The sequence below is a fragment of the Panthera pardus genome, unplaced genomic scaffold, assembly GCF_024362965.1.
Source record: "Panthera pardus isolate Hobbes unplaced genomic scaffold, ASM2436296v1 HiC_scaffold_25, whole genome shotgun sequence".
NCBI classification, from domain to species: Eukaryota; Metazoa; Chordata; class Mammalia; order Carnivora; family Felidae; genus Panthera; species Panthera pardus.
Genome location: NW_026526821.1, coordinates 80,369,251 through 80,391,521, shown reverse-complemented (window position 1 = coordinate 80,391,521; position 22,271 = coordinate 80,369,251). Strand labels below are relative to the sequence as shown.

Below are 22,271 nucleotides of genomic sequence, written 5' to 3'. Positions count from 1 at the left end.
AGATTTCTGCACGTTGACTTTATATCCTGTGACTTTGCTGAATTTATGTATTAGCAATTTTTTGGTGGAGTCTTTGGTTTTCTACATAGAGTATCATGTCACCTGCAAATAGTGGATGTATGACTTCTTTTTTGCCAATTTGTATGCCCTTTATTTCTTTTTGTTGCCTGATTGCTGAAGCTAAGACTTCCTGTACTATGTTAAATAGTAATGGTGAGGGTGGACATCCTTGTCTTGTCCCTGACTATAGGGGAAAGGCTTGAGCTTAGCTTAATACATTCTAGGTCCATTCTTTAGGTTTTCCCCATTGAGGATGATATGAGTTGTGGGTCTTTCATATATGGCCTTTATGATGTTGAGGTGTGTTCCAGTGATCCCCACTTTGTTGACAGTTTTTATTAAGAATGGATGCTGGGGGCACCTGGGTGGCTCACTCAGTTAAGCATCTGACTTCAGCTAAGGTCATGATTTCACCATTCGTGGGTTCAAGCCCCATATCGAGCTCTATGCTGAGAGCTCAGAGCCTGGAGCCTGCTTCAGACTCTGTGTCTCCTTCTCCCTCTGCCCATCCCCCACTCATGCTCTGTCTCTCTCTCTCTCTCAAAAATAAACATTTTAAAAACTTTTTAAAAAAAGAATAGATGCTGTATTTTTGTCAAATGCTTTTTCTGCATCTATTGACAGGATCATATGGTTCTTATCCTTTCTTTTATTAATGTGGTGTATCACATTAATTGATTTGTGAATACCAAACCAGCCCTGCAGCCCAGAAATAAATCCCATTTGATCATGGTAATTCTTTTAACGTACTCTTGAATTTGATTTGCTAGTATCTTGTTGAGAATTTTTGCCATCCAGGTTCATCAGGGATATTATATTGGCCTATAATTCTCATTTTTAGTGGAGTCTTAGTCTGGTTTTGGAAAAAAGGTAATGCTGGCTTCATAGAATGAGTTTGGAAGATTTCTATTTCTGTTTTTTGGTACAGTTTGAGAAGAATAGGTATTAACTCTTCTTTAAATATATGGTAGAAATCCCCCTGGTAAGCTATCTGGCCCAGGACTCTTGTTTGTTGGAAGATTTTTGATTACTGATTCTTACACCATACAAAAAAATAAATTCAAAATAGATGAAAGACCTAAATGTGAGACAGGAAATTACAAAAATCCTAGAGGAGAAAAGCAGCAGCAACCTCTTTCACCTCAGCCATAGCAACTTCTTACTAGACATATCTCCAGAGGCAAGGGAAACAAAAGCAAACATGAACTACTGGGACCTCACCAAGATAAAAAGCTTCTGGATAGTGAAGGAAACAATCAACAAAACTTAAAGGCAACCAGTGAGATTGGGGGAAGATATTTGCAAATGACACATCATATAAAGGGTTCATATCTAAAAATCTATAAAGACTTTATCAAACTCAATACCCCAAAACCAAATAATCCAGTGAAGAAATGGGCAAAAGACATGAACAGACACTCTTCCAAAGAAGACATCCAGATGGCTAACAGACATATGAAAAGATGCTTAACATCTCATCATTAGGGAAATCCAAATCAAAAACACAATGAGATATCACCTCACACCTGTCAGAATGGCTAAAATTAACAACACAAGAAACAACAGGTGTTAGCAAGGATGTGGAGAATGGGGAATCCTCTTGCACCACTAGTGGAAAGGCAAATTGGTGCAGCCACTCTGGAGAACAGTATAGTTTCCTCAAAAACCTAAACATAGAACTAACCTGCAATCCAGTAGTGACGCTATTATGTATTTACCCAAAGGATACAAAAATACAGATTTGAAGGGGTGTATGCACCCCAGCGTTTATAACAGCATTAGCAACAATAGCCAAACAATAGAAAGAGTCCAAATGTCCACTGACTGGTGATATATATATATATACATACATATATATGTATACATATGTATGTGTAGTGGAATATCACTCAGCCATGAAAAAGAACAAAATCTTGCCATTTTCAGTGACATGGACAGAGCTAGAATGTAGTATGCTAAATGAAATAAGTCAATCAGAGAAAGACACATACCATATGATTTCACTCATATGTGGAATTTAATAAACAAAACAGATGAACATATAGGAAGGGAGAGAAGAAGAAAGGGAAGCAAACCACACAAGACTCTTAATGATATAGAACAAACTAAGGGTGATGGAGGGAGGTGGATGAGGGTTGAGCTAGATGGGTGATGGATATGAAGGAAAGTTCTTGTTGTGGTGAACACTGGGTGTTTTAAGTAAGTGATGAATCACTGAATTCTACTCCTGAAGCCAATATTGTACTATATATTAAAAACTAAAATTTAAATTAAAAAAAAAGAAAATCCAATAATCAAAAAGAAAAATAAAAAGAAATGAATAATAAAAAGAAAATGAGAAAATTCACAAATACTCACAACTTTAAAAGCATACTCAAACATTTATTGGGTCACATATGAAATCAAAAGGGAAATAAGAAAATATCTCTAAAGAAACAAAAATGGACACACAATATATCCAAACATATTGGAGGCAGCAAAAACAGTATTAACAAGCAAGGCTATAGCAGTAAGCTTTTTTTTTTAAATGTAGAATAAACAACATAACTTTATACCTCAAGGAACTAGACAACAACAAGCTATTCATGAAGTTGGCAGAAGGAAGAAGTAATAGAGATTAGAACTGAAATAGAGAATAGAAATACATTTTTAAAAAATCAATGAAATTAAGAATTCTTTTGGGAAAATATAAAGTCAACACACCTTTAGGTAGACTAAGAAATAAAGAGAGAAGAATCAAATAATAACAGAAACAAAAGAGGAGACATTACAACTGATCCCCCAGATATAAAAAGGATTGTAAGGGACTATTACCAAAATTATACACCAGTAACTTGAAAAACCTACATGAAATAGCAAAATTCCTACAAACATACTACCTACCAAGACTGAATCAAGAAGAAACAGAAAGCCTGAAAGACCAATAGCAAATGAGAAAAGTAAAGGAGTAATTAAAAACCTTCCAACAAAGAAAAGTCCAGGACCAGATGGATTCACAGGTGAATCCTACCAATCATCAAAAAAATTAATACCAGTCCTCTCCAAACACTTCCAAAAAGTCAAAGAAGAGGGAACACTTCCACCTATTCTATGAGACCAACACCACCGTGATACCAAAGACTGACAAAGACACCAGAAGAGAAGAAAACTACAAGTCAAACATCTCTGACAAACATAGTTGCAAGAATCCCCAACAAAATACTAGCAAACTTAGTTCAAGAGCACATTAAAAGAATCATATCCTTGGAATGCAAGGATCGTTCAACATAGAAAAATCAGTAAATGTGACATGCCACATTTAACAGAACAAAGGATAAAATTAACATAATCATCTCAATACACGCAGGAAAAGCATTTGACAAAATTCATCTCCTTCTCATGGTAAGAAAGAAAAAACTCTCAACAAAGCAAGTACTAAAACAAATGCACCTCAACACAATAAAGGCCATTTGTGAAAAGGCCACAGGTAACATCGTACTCAACAGTGAAAAGCTGAAAGCATCACATTTAACTTCTAAAACAAGGATGTCCACTTCCCCCCTCTCCAATTCAACATGGTACTTAAAGTATAAGGCAGAACAATTAAAAACAAAAAGTAAACAAAGGCACCCAAATTGCAAAGGAAGAAGTGAAACTACCTGTTTGCAAATGACATAATCTTAAATGTAGAAAACCTTAAAGACTCCACAAAAAACAGAGTACATGGATTCAGTAACAACACAGGATACAAAACCGACATACAAAAATCAACTACATTTCTATATATTAACCACCTACCAAAAAGGAAATTTAAAAAACAGTTCCATTTACAATAATATTTTTTAAAAAAGAAATACTTAAGTATAAATTTAACCAAGGAGTAAAACCCTTATACACGTAAAACTACAAAACACTGACTTAAGAAATTTAAAAAGGGGGCACCTGGGTGGCTCAGTCAGTTAAGCATCCAACTTTAGCTCAGGTCATGATCTTGCAGTTCGTAAGTTCGAGCCCCATGTAGGGCCCTGTGCTGACAGCTCAAAGCCTGGAGCTTCCTTCAGATTCTGTGTCTCCCTCTCTCTCTGCCCCTCCCCCACCAACACTCTATCTCCTTCTCTCAAAAATAAACATTTTTTAAAGAAATAAATTTAAAAAGAAATAAATGGGGTGCCTGGTGGCTCAGTCAGTTAAGCATCTGATTCTTGATTTCTGCTCAGGTCATGATTTCACAGTCCTGGGATGGAGCATCACGTCAGGCTCCATGCTGGGCGTGGAGCTTGCTTGAGATTCTTTTCCCCTCTCCCTCTGCCCCTCTCCTGCTCACACAATCTCTCTCTCTATCTCTCTCTCTCTCTCAAAACAAAAACAAAACAAATACATAGAAGGACATCTCATGTTTATGTACTAGAAGACTCAGTATTGTTAAAAAGCTCGTATTTCCTGGGGCACCTGAGTGGCTCCATCAGTTAAGCATCCTACTTTGGTTCAGGTCATTATCTCACATTTCATGGGTTCAAGCACCCATTAAGCACCCATCAGGCTCTGTGCTGACATCTTGGAGCCTGGAACCTGTCTCAGATTCTGTGTCTCACTCTCTCTCCTTCCCTCCCCTGCTTGTGCTCTGTGTCTCTGTCTCTCTCTCCCCCACCTCTCTCAAAAATAAACATTTTAAAAATTTGTTTAAAAAAAGCTCATCCTGGGGTGCCTGGGTGGCTCAGTCAGTTGAGCATCTGACTTCGGCTCGGGTCATGATCTCACAGTTCGTGAGTTTGAGCTCCGTGTCGGGTTCTGTGCTGACAGCTCAGAGCCTGGGGCCTGCTTCAGATTCTGTGCCTCCCTCTCTCTCCACCCCTCCTCCTGTCTCTCTCTCTCTCTCTCTCTCTCTCCCCCTCAAAATAAACATTAAAAAAAAAAAAAAAAAAGCTCATACTTCCCAAAGCAGTTTGTACATTCAATGCAATCTTTATCAAAACCCCAATGGCATTTGTTACAAAAACAGAAGACAATACTAAAATTTTTTTGGAACTACAGAAAACCCCAAATAGCTCAAAAAATTTTGATCAAGAATAAAGCCGGAGGTATCATACTGCCCAATTCAAACATATTACAAATTTATAATAATCTAAACAGTATGGTATGGGCAGAAAAACAGAAATATAAATTAATGAAACAGAATAGAGCACCAGAACTAAGTCCATGCATATAAGAATCAACTGATCTTCAGTAAGGGTGCCACGAATACACACGTGGAAAAGACCATTTCTTCCATAAATGCTGGGAGAAAAATTAGAAATTTACATGTAAATAAATGAAACTGGACCCTTATCTCACTCCATTTTGAATAATCAACTCAAAATGGATTAAAGACCTAAACTCAAAACCTGAAACAATAAAGTCTTAGAAGAAAATCTAGGGTAAAAGCTACCAGACATTGGACTAGCCAATGATTTCTTGGATAGGACACCAAAAGCACAGGCAACAAAAGCAAAAATAGACAAATGAGATTAAATCAAACTAAAAAACTTCTTTACAAAAATGAAGCCCTCAACAAAATAAAAAGGCAACCCACAGAATGGGAGAAAATATTTACAGGCCAAATATTAAATAAGGGTAAGTTAATACCCCAAATTTATAAATAATTACAACTCTCGGTATACAGAGGAATATTATTCAGCCTTAAAAAAGGAAATCCTGCCATTTGCCACAACATGGATGCGCCTAAAGGACATGATGCTAAGTAAACTAAGCCAGACACAGACAAATCTTGGGGCTCCTGGGTGGCTCAGTCGGTTAACTTCAGCTTCAACTTTAACTTCAGCTCAGGTCATGATTTCATGGTTTATGAGTTCAAGGTCTATGCTGGGCTCTGCACCAACAATACGGAGTCCGCTTGAGATTCTCTCTTTCTCCCTTTCTCTCCGCCCCTCCTCTACTTGTGCTTTCTCTCTCAAAATAAAATTTAAAAACTTAAAAAAAAAAAGCAAGACATGATCTCAATTATATGTGGAGTCCAAAATAGTCAAATACATAGAAGCAGAGAGTAGAATGGTGGTTGCCAGGGGCTGTGGAGAGGAGGAAATGGGAATCTGTTGGTCAAAGAGTACAAAATTTAATTTATGCAAAACGTTCTGGAGATCTACTGTATGTGACCTGTAATGTTTAATACCGTATTTTAAAATTTTCTGAGAGAGTAGGTATTATGATAAGTGCTCTTACCACAAAGGAAAAAAGGAAAAACAACAAAGGGGGTATGGGAGGAAACTTTTGGAAGTGATAGATAAGTTTAGGGCAATTATAGTAATGATGGTTTCACAGGTGTATACGTATCTCCAAACCCATCAAGTTGTATACGTTTAAACATCTACAGCTTTTTGTATCACTGTGGTTAATATAGTTTCCTTCATGGTATTAAAAAATGTAATTGAAGGGGCACCTAGGTGGTTCACTCATTTAAGCATCTGACTTTGGCTCGGGTCATGATCTCATGGTTCCTGGGTTCAAGGCCAGCGTCAGTCTCTGTGCTAACAGCTCAGAGCCTGGAGCCTGCTTTAGATTCTGTCTCCCTCTCTCTCTGCCCCTCCCCTGCTTGCACTCTTTCTCTCTCTCAAAAATGAACAAACATTAAAAAAATAAAAAAAGAGAAATGTAATTGAAGAACTTGAGTTATTTTGGAACAACCAATATCTGGATGTGGGATTCTGTCATTTTGACAGTGACAGTCATTGTACTTGCCTCGTTCCAGGTTGCCTATATCTCCTGGAAATGAACTGTGCACTTGTTTGGCATTCCAGTTTTTGCAGCTGCCACCTAGGGGGATACCCTTTGATCACCTAGCTCTGGTGGCCAGCAAGGCTTACATTCAAAAGGACTGTAATAAATGGAGAAAGAGTTCTTAACCAGCTACCCTAGGGCACAGCAGAAAGGCAGCAGACTGAAATGCCTGGTCTTTCTGTGAAAGAGGTGTATAAGATACCTTCTTGGCTGCACCCTGAGGGACAGGATTCTAATTTAATACACATCTAAGAGCCAACTGTAATCCTCTCCAGAGATCTCAGAGGGTGGGAACTATCTTCCTGCTCTCCCTCTGCCCTACTCCAGGTCACTGGTGTTTCTGAGAAAGGAGCTTGTATACTTGGTTGGTGCTTCAACTTTTGTCTGCTGCCGAGAGGACAAGTTCCTTGATATCCTAACTCTTGGTGACCGGTGGGACCTGCATTCACAGGCTACCATTTCAGAGGGAATGGCAAAAACACTCCCAGTCTTCCCATGAAAGAGTCATGTCTGCATACTTTAAAAGCTACTGCCTGAGGGTTTGTTTCCAATCAGTCTGAATCTATGAGCCAACCAAGATCTTCCCCTTTTGGACTCTGACAGGTCTTGGCAAACCCGCAACTATTGACAGCCACTAAGAATAAAGTAGGCTGCTTGGAGAAGCACAAAGGTTTGAGAGACTTGGGTTGAAAGATGAAAATCATTCCTATGAGGTACTGCTTCAAAACAGGGAATGGCAGCTGTTTTATCTAATGCATAGAAACTAACACAGAGAGTCAAGAAAATGAAGAAAGAGGAATAGGTTCCGTATGAAAGCAAGATGAAACCTCAGAAAAACATTTTCATGAAACAAGTAAGTGATTTACCTGATTAAAAGTTCAAAATGACAGTCATAAAGATGCTTACCAATCTTGCCAGAAAAATGTATGAACAAAGTTTATGAACAAATTTTAACAAAGAGAAAATATAGGAAAGTGTCAAAAGTCACAGAGCTGATAGATACAATAACAGAATTGAAAAATACAACACAGAGATTCAACATCAAAGCAGATGAATGAGAAGAAAGTAGCAGTGAATTCAAGGACAGGTCAGCAGAACTCATCTAAATAGCAGCAGGAAGAAAAAAAAAGTGCAGATAATTTAAGGGGTTTATGAGAGAGCATCAAGTGGACCAACATTCATATTATAGGAGTTCCAGAATGAGAAGAGACAGAGAAGGGGTAGAGAACTTAAAGACATAATAGCTAAAAACTTCCCTACTCTTGGAGACCCACTCTAAAACACATTATAATTGTCTAAAGTTAAAGATAAGGAGGGAATCTTTTTTTTTTTTTTTTTTTTTTGGTAATTGGTCCAGCCTCGCATCTGTGTGTTTTTTTTTTAATTCCAGTAAGTTAATGTTCAGTGTTATATTCATTTCAGGTGTGCAATATAGTGATTCAACAATTCTGTATATTTGTCAGTACTCAGTTATACTGTTTACTCAGTTATACAGTCAGTACTGTTATAATGCTATAACAGGGGTACATCTATCTTTATAAACTAGTGGTTTTTTATTCTTTGGGTAAATACCCAGTAGTGGAATTACTGGATCATATGGTAGTTATGTTTTTAATTTTTTGTTTAATTTTTTTTAAAGTTCATTTATTTTGAGACAGAGAGAAGGTGAGCAGGGGAGGAGCAGAGAGAGAGAAAGAGAAAGAGAGAGAGAGAGAATCCCAAGGAGCTCTGCAGGACCAGCACAGAGCCAACTTGGGGCTTGAACTCACGAAACTGTGAGATCAAGACCTGCACTGAAGTCAACAGTCAGATACTTAACTGACTGAGCCACCCAGGTGCCTCTGTTTTTAATTTTTTTAGGAAACTCCATACTGTTTTCCACAATGGCTGCACTAGTTTGCATTCCCACCAACAGTGCACAAGAGTTCCTTTTTCTCCACATCCTTGCCAACACTTGTTGTTTCTTGTCTTTTTTATTTTAGCCATTTTGACAGGTGTGAGGTAATATCTCATTATGGTTTGATTTGCATTTCCCTGATGATGAATGATGGGGAACATCTTTTCATGTGTCTGTTGGCCATCTGAATGCTTTCTTTGGGGAAATATCTGTTTATGTTGTCTGCCCATTTTTTAAATTGGATTTTTTTTTTGGTGTTGAGTTGTATCAGTTCTTTATATATTTTAAATACTAACCCTTTTTCAGATATGTCATTTGCAAATACCTTTTTCCATTCAGTAGGTTGTTTTTTATAGTTTTGTTGATTGTTTCCTTTGCTGTGCAGAAGCTTTTTATTTTGATGTAATCCAAATAGTTTATTTTTGCTTTTGTTTCCCTTCCCTCAGGACACATGTCTAGGAAAATGTTGCTATGGCCATTGTCAGAGAAATTATAACCAGTGCTCTCTTCTAGGATTTTTATGGTTTCAGGTCTCACATTTAAGTTCTTAATCTATTTGGGGTTTATTTTTGTGTATGGTGTAAGAAAGTGGTCCAATTCCATTCTTTTCGTATTGCTGTCCAATCTTCCCAGCACCATTTGTTGAGTCTTTTTCCCATTGCATATTCTGCCTCCTTTGTTGAAGATTAATTGAACATGTAATTGTAGGTTTATTTCTGGGTTTTCCATTCTATTCCTTTGATCTATATGTGTTTGTTTTTGTGCCGGTACTATACTGTCTTGATCACTATAGCTTTGTAGTATAATATGAAGTTTCTAATTGTGATGCCTCTAGTTTTGATTTTCTTTTTCAAGACTGCTTTGGCTATGCGGGGTCATTTGTAGTTCCATACAAATTTTAGGATTATTTGTTCCATGAAAAATGCTTCTAGTATTTTGATAGGGATTGTATTAAATCTGTAGATTTCTTTGGGTATTTTAACAATATTTGTTCTTAAAAGAAGGAGAGAATCTTAAAAGCATCAAGAGAAAAACAATTAGTTAAATGCAAGTGAAATCCCATAAGAAAATCAAGACTTTTGAGTGGAAACTTGGCAGGCCAGAGGGAGTAGGCACAATATATTCAAAATAATGATAGAAAAAGACTGCCAACAAGACTCTCTAGCAAAGATGTCCTTAAGATTTGGGGTGGGGGGGGGTGTGTGAATGAGTTTTCCAGACAAGCAAAAGCTTCAGGAGTTTATTACCCCTAGACCTGACTTACAATAAATGTTAAAGGGACTTCCTTAAGCTTAAACATAAGGCACTAATTAACAATAGGAAAACATAGGAAAGTATAAATCTCAGTAGTCAAGGTAAATATAGCAAATATCAGAAATAATCTTATATTGTAAAGGTGGTTGGTTAACTACTTGTAAATCTAGTATGATGGTTAAAAGACAAAAGTAGTAAAAATACCTGTAACTACAATAATTTGTAAGTTAATATTGAAAACTAAAAGATTTAAATTGTGACATCAAAACAAAATGTGGAAGAGGGAGAAAAGATGTCAGGTTTAGAATACATCTGAACTTAAGCTATTAACTTAAAATAGACCATCTTTATTTATTTCTATGTGATGTGAGATATATGTAAGCCTCATGGTAACCACAAAGCAAAAACCTATAGATACACAAAAGATAGGAGATCTATAAGCCTATTACTACAGAAAATTATCAAATCACAAAAGAAAAAAGAAAGAAAAATAGAAAGGAATAAAGAAATTTTAAGAACAGCCAGAAAACAATTAACAAAATGCCAATAACTACCTACTCACCAATAAATTGCTTTAAATGAAAATGAGCTAAATTCTCCAATAAAAAGCCAGAGAGTGGGGTAGCTGGATGGCTCAGTCAGCTGAGCATCCAACTCTTGATTTTGGCTTAGGTCACGATATCACAGTTTTGTGGGTTTGAGCCCTGGGCTGGGCTCTGCACTGACAGTGAGGAGCCTACTTGAGATTCTCCCTCTCTCTATTCCCTCTCCCACTCATGCTCTCTCTGAAAATAAATAAATAAACTTAAAAAAAAAAAAAGACACAGACTGGCTGAACGAATGATAATAGAAGATGCATCTATATGCTGCCTACGAGAGACTCACTTCAGATGTAAGGACAGGCAAACTGAAAGTAAAGAGTGGAAAAAATATACTCCATGCAAATGAAAAGCAAAAGAAAGCTGGGGTAGGTATACTTATAGCAGACAAAATACACTTTAAGACAGACTATAATAAGAGACAAACAAGGTCATAAAATAATGATAAAAGGACCAACCAAACAAGAGGATATAACATTTGTAAATATTTATTCACCCAATGAAGAAGCACCTAAATACATAAAGCAAACATTGATCAATGTCAAGGGAGAAACAGACATCAATTAAAAAATAGTAGGGGACTTAAATTCCCCACTTTCATCAATTAGATCATCAAAACAGAAAATCTATTCCAGGGGTACCTGGGTGGCTCAGTTGGTTAAGAATCTAACTCTTGATTTCAGCTCAAGTCATGATCTCATGGTTCATGGAATTGAGCCCTGTGTTGGACTCTGCGCTGACAGTGTGGAACTTTCTTGGGAGTCTCTGTCTCTCCCTCTCTCTCTGCCCCTCCTCGATTCACACACTCATGCTCTCTCTTTCTCAAAGTAAATAAACATTACAAAAAGAAAATATTAAAAACCATTTTACTTAAATGACATGTTAGACTAGGTGGACTTAACACACACAGAACCCTCTATCCAAGCAACAGAATACATAGTCTTCTTAATCTCACATGGAACATTCTCTAGGAAGAATCATATGTTACACCACACAAGTCTTCACAAATTTAAGAGAACTGAATCATATCAAGCATCTTTTCTCACCACAGTGGTATGAAACTAAAAATCAGTTATAAGAAGGAAAGTGGAAAATTTATAAATATGTGAAGATTGAACAACATTGTACCAAACAGTCCATGCATCAAAGAAGAAACCAAAAGAAAAAGCAAATTCCTTGACAAATTTTAAAATGGAAATACAACATATCAAAACTCATGGGATGCATCAAAAGCAGCTGTAAGAGGGAAGTTAATAATGACAAATGCCTTCACTAAGAAACAAGGGGTCAAATAAACAACCTAACTTTATACTTCAAGAAACTAGAAAAGAAGAACTAAACCCAAAGTTAGCAGAAAGAAATAGCAACAAAAAGAGCAGAAATAAATGAAATGTGACTAAAAAAAAAAAAAAAAGAAAGCAGAAATGAAACTGGCTTCCCAGAAATTTTTACAAAGGATAGGAGACTACCATGAACAATTAGAATTCAACAAATTGGAAAATCTGAAGAAATGGATAAAACTCTAGGAGCATACAGCCTATCAACGTGAATCATGAAGATACAGAAAAGTAAATTAAATCTCTAATCAAAAATCTCCCCCAAAAGAAAATTCCAGGACCAGATGGTTTCACTGACGAATTCTACCCATTTAAGTAAGAGTAACAATCCTCTGAAACTCTTCCCAAAAAAAGTAAAGCAGAGATTTTCAAACTCATTTTACAAGGCCAGAATTACCCTAATACCAAAAGTAGCAATGACACCATACAAAAGAAAACAATAGGCTACTATCTCTGATGAACAGATGCAGAAAACCTCAACAGAATATTAGCAAATTCAACAATAACACTAAAAGGATCATACACCATGATCAAATGCAGTTTATTCCAGGGATGCAAGGACTGGTTCGACATTTGTAAATCTATCAATGTCATACACCACATTAACAAAATGAAGGATAAAAATCCTATGATTTTCTCAATATATACAGAAAAATCATCTGATGGATTTCAACATCCATTTATGATTTTAAAAAATCTCAAAAAGTGGTTATAGAGGGAACATATCTCAACATAATGAAGGCCATATATGACAAGCCCACAGCTAACATTTTACTCAATGGTGAAAGCTGAAAACTTTTCCTCTGAGATCAAGAACAAGACAAGAATGCCCATTCTTATCATTTTATTCAATGCAGTATTGAAAGTCATAGCCAGAGCACTTAAGGCAAGAAAAAATAATTAACAGCTATCCAAATTGGAAAGGAAGAACTAAAACTTTATTTGCAGATGAATGGTTATAGAAAACCCAGATTCCATCAAAAAGCTGCTAGAATAAACAAATTCAGTAAAGTTGCAGGTTAAAAAAATCAACATACAAAAATCTGTTGTGTTTCTATGTAATAATATTGAACTGTCATAAAAAGACATAAAACAATCTGGTTTACAACTACATCAAAAAGTATGAAATACCTAGGAATAAATTTAACCAAGGAAGTGAGAAACATGCCCAGTGAAAACCATAAGAAATTGATGAAAGATTGAAGATGTCACAAATAAATTGAAAGAGAAACCATGATCAGATTGGAAGAATATTGTTAAAATGTCCATACTACCTAAAGGAATCTACTGATTTAATGCAATTCCTTTCAAAATTCTAATGGATCTTTCCACAAAAAAAGAATAAACAATCCTAAAATTTGTATGGAAGTACATAAGATCCCAATAGCCAAAGCAATTTTGAGAAAGAAGAATCAAGTGGGACTTGAAATCACACGTCCTGATTTCAAACTATATTACAAAGCCACAGTAATCATACAGTATGATACTGGCATAAAAAAATAAGACACATAGATCAATGGAAAAGAACTGAGAGCCCAGAATTAAACCCAAGCATATAGGGCTAATTAATTTACAATACAAGAGATAAGAATGTACAAAAGGGAAAAGATCATCTTTTCAATAAATGGTACTGGAAAAAGTGTTACAGCTACATACAAAAGAATGAAACCATACCACTACCCTACATGCACAAAATAGCCTAAAATGGATTAAAGACTTGAATATGAAACCCAAAATAGGAAAACTCCTTAAGAAAATATAGGCAGTAAGAGCCTTGATTTTAATCTTGGAGACAATTTTTTGGATCTGACACTAAAAGGAAAGGCAACAAAAGCAAAAATGAACAAGTGGGACTAACATCCAACTGAAAAGTTTTGCACAGCAAAGGACCATCAACAAAATGAAAGAAAACCTACTGAATAGGAGAAAATATTTGCAAATCATATATCTGATAAGGGGTTAATATCCAAAATATATAAAGACCTGACAACTCAACAGCAAACAAACAATCCAATTAAAAAATGGGCACAGGATCTGAGGTGGTGATCCCAGGGTCATGAGATCAAGCCTTGCATCATGCTTCACACTGAGTGTGGAGACAGCTTGAGATTCTCTCCCCCTCTTTCACTGCCCCTCCAGAGTTCTCATGTGCATGCTCTCTTTCTCTCTCTCAAAAAAAACAAAAACCGGGGGTGGGGGGCAAAGGATCTAAATAGACATTTTTCTAAAGATGACATATGGATATCCAATAGGTACATGAAAAGGTGCTCAACATCAGTAATCATCAAAGAAATACAAATCAAAACCTCAGTGAGGTATCTCCTCACCCCTGTGAGAATGGTTATTAGCAAAAAGAAATAACAAGAGTTGGCAAGGAAGGATGTGGAGAAAAGGGAACCCTTGTACACTGTTGGTAGGAATGTACACTATAGAAAACAATATGGAGATTCTTCAAAAAAAATAATAAAATAAAATAGAACTACCATTTGATCAAGCAGTTCAACTTCTTTGTATTTGTCCAAAGCAAACAAAAATACTAACTTACAACAGTATCTACATTCTCATGTTCATTAGCATTATTCACAATAGCCAAGTCATGGAAACAACCTTTCAGTGTCCATCAGTGATTGAATATGATATAAATACACAATGGGATACTTTTCATCCATAAAAGTGAAGGAAAGCCTGTTTTTTCTGACAACACGGATGGACCTTGAGGGCATTATACTAAGTGAAATAAGTCAGACAGAGAAAGACAGATATCATATGATCTCACTCATGTGTGGAATCTTAAAAAACAAATACAAAAAACAACCCAACTCCGATATACAGAAAAGAGTTTGGTGTTTACCAGAGATGGGGGTGGTGGGAAAAATGAGTAAAGGTTATCAAAAGGTAGAAACTTTCATATATAAAATAAGTCATGGGTATATAATGTACAGCATAATGACTATAATCAATAATACTGTATCAGGGGCACCTCAGCATCCCGTTGACTGAGCATCCCACTCTTGGTTTCAGCTTATTTTGGGTCATGATCCCAGGATCATGGCGTCAGGCTCTGTGCTAGGTGTGGAGCCTGCTTGGGATTCTCTCTCTCTCCATTTGCCCCTCTCCCCTGCTCATGCACGCTCTCTAAAATAAAATTTTAAAAACTAATAATAATGCTGTATTATATTTCTGAAGGGTGATTAGAGAATAAATATTAAAATTTTTCATCACAAGAGAAAATTCTAATGGCTATAGATGTTAACTAAGCATACTGTGGTGATCATTTCACAATAAATCAAATCATGTTGTATACCTAAAACTAACATAGTGTTATATGTCAATTATATCAACTTTTTAAGTGTAATATCAAAATTTTAAAAATAAAAATTCAAATTTTATTAAACATACATAGAATTATCCTGTCAAACTGCCATAAATGTTTACAATTGCTTCTTTTTTCCAAGCACAAATAATAAACAGTTAACAGACCAGCAAAAAATAGTTTGATGATCAGCTATTAGTCTTCATCCCATACTTTGAGTACCACTGTTCAAAGAGTAACTCGCCATTAAATTTAGGGAGAAAGCTCATATCATAAATTTGTGATGAAATAACACAAACACTGGATGTTTTTAAGTCAGAAAGATCTAAAGTGTTTTGCAATTTTTGAACTATATAGCTAAGCAAAACATCCCATTCTGTACAAAAATATCCCAAAATAGCAAGTAATTTTGAGTTAGTGACAGACAAGTAACATGTATTTTTATAGAAATATAATCATCGGGGAGCCTTGGTGGCTCAGTGGGTTAAGCGTCTGACTCTTGATTTTGGCTCAGGTAAGCCCCGAGTCAGGCTCTATGCTGACAGCACTGGCCTGCTCAGGATTCTCTCTCTCTCCCTCCCACACTCATGCTCGCTCTCTCTCTCTCTCTCTCTCAAAAATGAATAAATTTTTTTTAAAAAAAGGAAATATAATCATTATCAAGGCATTTCTTGTTGCCAGGACTACAAGGAGAAATAAGATGCTGCTGATAAGCTTTTAAAAACATAATATACTTGGGAAGCCAGTCTAAATAAATAAAGGAAATAAATAATAATATGTTAACATAAGCATAGTGCCAAATGAGTGGTATACATGCACTAAGGGCTAGTACAGAAACATAACTGGTACCTATAAACACCCACCAATTATACACAATTACTTGTTTCAAGGATGAGAATATATAAATTAATGTCTATCTAATACCATGAATAATGGGAAATTAGACTGTAGCACTATGACATGTGTTTTCTTTCAGTCTAGTGGCATATAAATTTAAGTAAGGATGTCTCTTTTAAAAGCATCATTTAGATATACTAAGCCAGGACCTAGCAGGTATATCACTGCTATGAGAGCAAATAACCCATAAGCAAATACAGTATTCTTTTCCCTTGAGGGGAAAAAAAGGGGGGGCTTATAAAACTCAACTGAGTTTTCTAGGTAACCACCACTAATCAACTAGAATTGGCACTTAGATGAAACTTACTTGCCAATCAAGTTTTAAGGTATCATTTTAAGAACAGAGGGAACAATGTAGATATAGTCTACTCATTTGATTTCAGTGCAGCTCTTAGCCCCAAAGGTATGTATGAGAATCACTGGTAGTTTCATACTATTTTGAGGTTTGGCTATTGCTGTCTCTTGAGTTTTCAGTATTTCAATTTGTTTAAATTAGGATTTAAAATAGTCCTAATTAAAATATTTCTCTTGCTACTAAGGATATATTAAAAAGTTCTGTTAACAATTTTCAGTAAGGCTCTTTATTAGATGTCAAATAATTAATGTTGCAATATTTTATTTTTAAAGGAGAAAGGCGAGAAGACTACATAGAACAGGTAAAATGCTTTCTCTTACTGTTTATCATTAGAAAATTAAATTCCAAGAGAAAATCATACTATATGTGATTATTTTGAACTCAGAAAAAGATGCCCACTGGTATATATTAATGGGAAAATATTTTTCTAGAGAACTATTCAGTTTTGTAGTATTTCAGGGCTGTAATTATTATTAAAATAGTTATTTTTGAAAAATAAAATTATGCATAATGGAACATGTACAATGAAATTATATACATGGAATTTGCTTCAAAATAATCCAGTGGGAAGAAAGTAGGAGGTATATACATGAACTGAACTCACCATGAGTTGATAATTGATGCAGGTGGGTGATGAGTAAAATAGCAGTTTACATATATTATTCTCTCTACTCTGGTTTATGTTTGAAACTATCCAAAATTAAAAGTTAAAAATAAAAGAAAGGTTTATAATAATGACAAGGTTATCAAATTCATTTTTATTATATTTATGTATAATTTTCATAAGTAATGCATGTTGGGTCTCTCTCCATATTCTGCCATTAAAATATCTAAATTCATTTTGAGGAAATATCTATGGTTTATTATACCAATTTCAAAAAGGTTAGGTCTAAATCAGAGAAAGTCTCATAATTTTATTAAAAAGTTCTCAGCAGATTGCCATAGTAACTGATTATGAGACTTGAGTCTGAATAATCGTTCTACAATTACTAGCATTATACTTTGGAAAATCATTTCATCTATGGATGCCTCAACTTCTTCATCTATAGAACAGATAATTCCACATACCCCACGGGATTTTTATGAAGGAGTATTGTGACTATGTATGTGCTAGGACTTTGTTAATTATATGGAACTATACTAATGATAGTAATTATTAAACCATTGTTTCAATCTACTTCTTTATAGATATATTTATAATGAAAATAATTTTAGTTCTTGATTTGCTTAGAGAAAAATATTCCATGTTACAGTTGAATACACATTCATATAATCTGCTCTTAATTTGCTAAAGCTTAAAGAAACCTAACTATAAGTTTTGTATATTTTTAAATAGATTATTTTTAAGAACACTTGTTAAAGAAAAAAAAAACTGCATCCCGTCAAAACTTTATACACATCCACTTGAATACATAAGTGCACAGGACATCCAATCAAGAAACTGATTTCCCAAGGACTTTTCTGTAAGGGTTGTTACACAGAATGAGAGGACTATCAGTTTGTGTACTGAAGTATAGAATGGTTATCATAACTTAATTATTAGGCCACAAGTCTTTAAATTCAGATATTAATACAATTTAAGTTCAGATTAGCACCAGTCATATACACGTCATGTTCAACCTTCTAGTTTCTTGTTTAGAAACTTGTTTAGGAAGATACAGATAAAATTCAGATTATAAGAGCCTATCATTATTGCTTACAAAGGTATTTCTCATTCAAAATTTCCATATACTGCATTTTAAATTAGGATTTTATGTGTTTCTTTGTATAATTTTCTTTTAGTAATTTTTTTCAGCATATTTCTCTATCACCTATTTATTTAAGTTTAACCAATTGGATATATTCAACAAGAACTAAGTTTTTAGGGGCGCCTGGGTGGCGCAGTCGGTTAAGCGTCCGACTTCAGCCAGGTCACGATCTCGCGGTCCGTGAGTTCGAGCCCCGCATCAGGCTCTGGGCTGATGGCTCGGAGCCTGGAGCCTGTTTCCGATTCTGTGTCTCCCTCTCTCTCTGCCCCTCCCCCGTTCATGCTCTGTCACTCTCTGTCCCAAAAAAAAAAAAAAAAAAAAGAACTAAGTTTTTAACAATAAAACAACAAAAAAAAAGAAAGCAAAAAATAAATAAAATAAAATAAATAAAATAATGCTAGTATTTCTCAACTGCTTATTATATTACTGGCACTGGTCTCAATGCTTTAAATATTTTAATTCAGTTAATTCTCACAAGTCTATGAGTTAAAAATTACTATTAGTGCCATTTTATAGACAAGGAAACAGACACAGATATTAAGTAACTTCCCCACAGTTTATAAAGTATACTGCTGGAATTCTAACCCAAACAATCCTCTTCTAGAACAGAGTTTCTTGAACTCAGAGGTACTGACATCTGGGGCCAGATAATTCTTTGTTTTGGAGAGCTGTGCTGTGCACTTCAATTCTAAGAAAACTCTTTGGGTAGAATCTGCTGGGTGATATATAGAGAACTCCAGGTGCAAAGTTCTCTGATGCTTTGAATTAGCTGACTGTCAAAACATTTGTTACTAGAGTAGCTACATTTCTCTCAAATAGTATACATTACTGCCTGCTTATGGACCTCTCAAGAAAAAGTTTGTTCTTCAGATCCCTGTTTACCTTCTCTTTTGTGAAAAATATGAAAAGGGAATTACGTTCCATGTCTTAACTTGATGTAACTACCATCTGAAGAACAATTTATGTTAGTCTTTCTGAAAACAAATAAAAAAACAACACTCTGACAGTTTTTCCCTGCAATAGGAAGGCAATTCCACAAATGCTTAACTCCTTCTCACTTTTAAAATTTATAGACAGTCTTCAGAGTTACCCTACTAATCTCAGATGTCCTGAAATTTGGGAGATGTTCTCTAATAGATGTGGTACACTCTAAGAAGATTTTTACCCACTTTCTCCAGAACTATTTTGAAATACGCATTTAAACAGATCTTAACTGAGCTACAGTTAACAGTCAATGACAGCAAAGAAAAAACAAATTGGGAAAGTCATGAGTGATTAAAATGGCAAATTTTATGTTATGTATATTTCACCCCACAATTAAAAAGAAATAAAACTACGAGAAGTCTGGCTGGCTCTTGGGAAGATTTTGGGAAGGATTTGTACTGGCAAATGCTGAGGAAAAGAATTTGATTTCTCCATTAAACTTTAATCAATTTGGAAGAGGATAACTTGGGCTTGCATGTGGGAATACATTTCTAGGTATGGAGCATACCTCTTGTTTCCCACTGACTTCAGTCATAAATAGGTAATAAATTGTACAGTCATATAGCTACATTGTTTTACCTGTACTACTCACTGGCATACTGTCTGGAAAAAATCTTAGACTTGGAAATGCCAGAAACTCATTTTTTTAATGTGGAATTACAACAGATATACCAATCTGCTGTTTATATTGCTCTTTTTGTGTTCTTCTATCATCCAACAAGGTGGATTCCAACCAGAAAGAGCAGTATGAATAGAAGAAAGTATTTTTGTGTGTCTATGTTGTCAATATGTAAATGTTAGGGATATATGTATACACACATATATTATATTTACATATACATTTATATATAATATAAACCTAAATACCTACATATATTCATATACTTACATATAAATTTATATGTAATATATATTTTTTACATATAAAACATATACATACATATATACACATATATTTACATGTATTTGGAAATATATTTACATACTGACAATTATCCATGTTAACAAGGAGCACGTTATATAACTGAAGTTTAAGTAATTTGTACAAGTGTGATAAAAGCAATTTTTGGTTGTCACTTCTATCATAAAGCTTTTTTTTTTTAAGTTTATTTATTTTGGGGACAGAGAGAGACCGAGCATGAATGGGGGAGGGTCAGAGAGAGAAGGAGACACAGAATCCGAAACAGGCTCCAGGCTCCAAGCTGTCAGCACAGAGCCCGACGCGGGGCTCGAACTCACGGACCGCGAGATCATGACCTGAGCCAAAGTCGGACGCTCAACCGACTGAGCCACCCAGGGACCCCTCATAAAGCTTATTAATCTACTTGATGGATAACAACATCTTCATATATTTGTTAAGATGGGAAAGGTGCTAAATTCGTCTCATACTTATTTCTGTCCTCCAAAGGATAATTTTTAAAAAATATTTTTAAATATATAAACCTATTACCCAAAGAGGAGAGTTAGATAAACCATTAGGTAGAAAACAAAAGGGTCAGCACAGCCATAAAAAGTAGTCATTCTTCATAGAAGGAACCAATTTATCTTAGTATTTCTGACCTGTCTACTTTCTGAAAGATTTGGAGCTGAGTTCACAAAATTATTTTATATACAATATCAAAAATGAAATTAGACAAAGCAAATATCAATTAAAATTTGCAGAGTAAGAGATGTTGCTGAATATCTGGGCTGTTACATACAACTAAAAAGGAGTTTGGCTCTCAATTTGGGGAGGCTAAGGTAAAAAGGGGAAATAGGTTTACTTTACTTGGGGAGGCATCATGGTATAATAGAAAGAATGTAGGATTTATAGGCAAACTATCTCAGTTCCACTTTTGTTCCACTACTTCCTCACTGCTACAGCCTATTTATACCTATTTCTTAAACTGTAAAATTGGAACAGTTATATTTAACACATCATAGGACTGCTATGTCAAATTAGGTAATGTGAAAGCATTTTGTAATTCCAAAACACCATTCATTATTATTGTCTTTACTGACTTAATTGTTTAAAGTATGCAAACAGTAAATGCAACTAAATTGAAACGTTTTTCTAGCACTGGATTCATACTCAAGAATGCCTGGAGACCCCTGAGCCTGCTTGGGATTCTCTCTCTCCCTCTCTCTGCCCCTCCCCTGCCCTCTCTCTCTTGTAAACAAACAAAGAAAGCAAGCTTGTGTTAGAAACTAAACATTCCTCAAGTAGAGTTCTGAAAAAGAAATCCTATTCACAGAGAAGTTTTCATTAGAAATCTTCTATGAAAGCTGGAATTATACTGAATCACAACTCAGTGAAGGCTATTCTGTGGAAAAGTGAGAGGACATGTTCCCAGCACCTTCCTTTCTGATGGCTGACTTAACACAGAGAAGGCTAGACAATGAGATAGTTAGCTTATCTATTAACCTCTCTCACACACGTACCAGAAACCTCAAGCCAACCTTTGGCAACTGCTAGATTGTAGTCAACTTAAGATTTCATTTTCTAGAAAGAATATCAAGCAACAAAACTCTGGAATGCTGATTAAAAATAAATCCGTGTATGATACCAAATATGCAATAAGCAGAGTTAACAGTCTATAGTGAAACCGGAGTAACTGGACCACTTGCTCAAGAAAGCATCTCCTGTCACACAGGGGTGGGCTACTGGCATGCCTATAGAAAAAAGCCTTAAATGACAGAGTAAGGCAATCTTAAGAGTTCATCATAAAGTAGCCTGTGGAACACATGTTCCTTGTTACTACATAAAAAAAGCTGTAGTGGAAAAAGCACCTCAGAGAAATAAAAACGAAATTCTAATCCCAGGTCTGCCACTAAATGAGTAATTATGGATAAAACACTTAACCCACATAAGCCTTGGTCTCCTCATCTGTAAAATGAAAGGACCGCCAATTAGGAAACTTTCTTCTCTCTCTAAAATGGAACACTTCTGGGATTTAACTATTGTTGAAACAAACAAGAAACATGAGACCATTAGGGGAAACCTAATGTAAAATAATGAGATGCTCACTTAGTATTATATAGATATATAGATATAGATATAGATATAGATATAGATATCTGTATTAATTGAGGAAGAA

At 35.3% G+C, this 22,271-nt stretch overlaps 1 protein-coding gene across 4 annotated transcripts in view; it reads left to right on the top strand.

Annotated features, from left to right (window-relative positions):
- Positions 1-22,271, top strand: part of WDPCP (WD repeat containing planar cell polarity effector) — a 382,460-nt gene that overhangs the window by 356,536 nt on the left and 3,653 nt on the right. For all 4 annotated transcript variants that reach the window (XM_053890729.1, XM_053890730.1, XM_053890728.1 and 1 more), the window contains one exon: positions 16,735-16,763. In XM_053890729.1, coding sequence (XP_053746704.1) covers positions 16,735-16,763 — 29 coding nt within the window. The remainder of the gene's footprint in view (positions 1-16,734; positions 16,764-22,271) is intronic.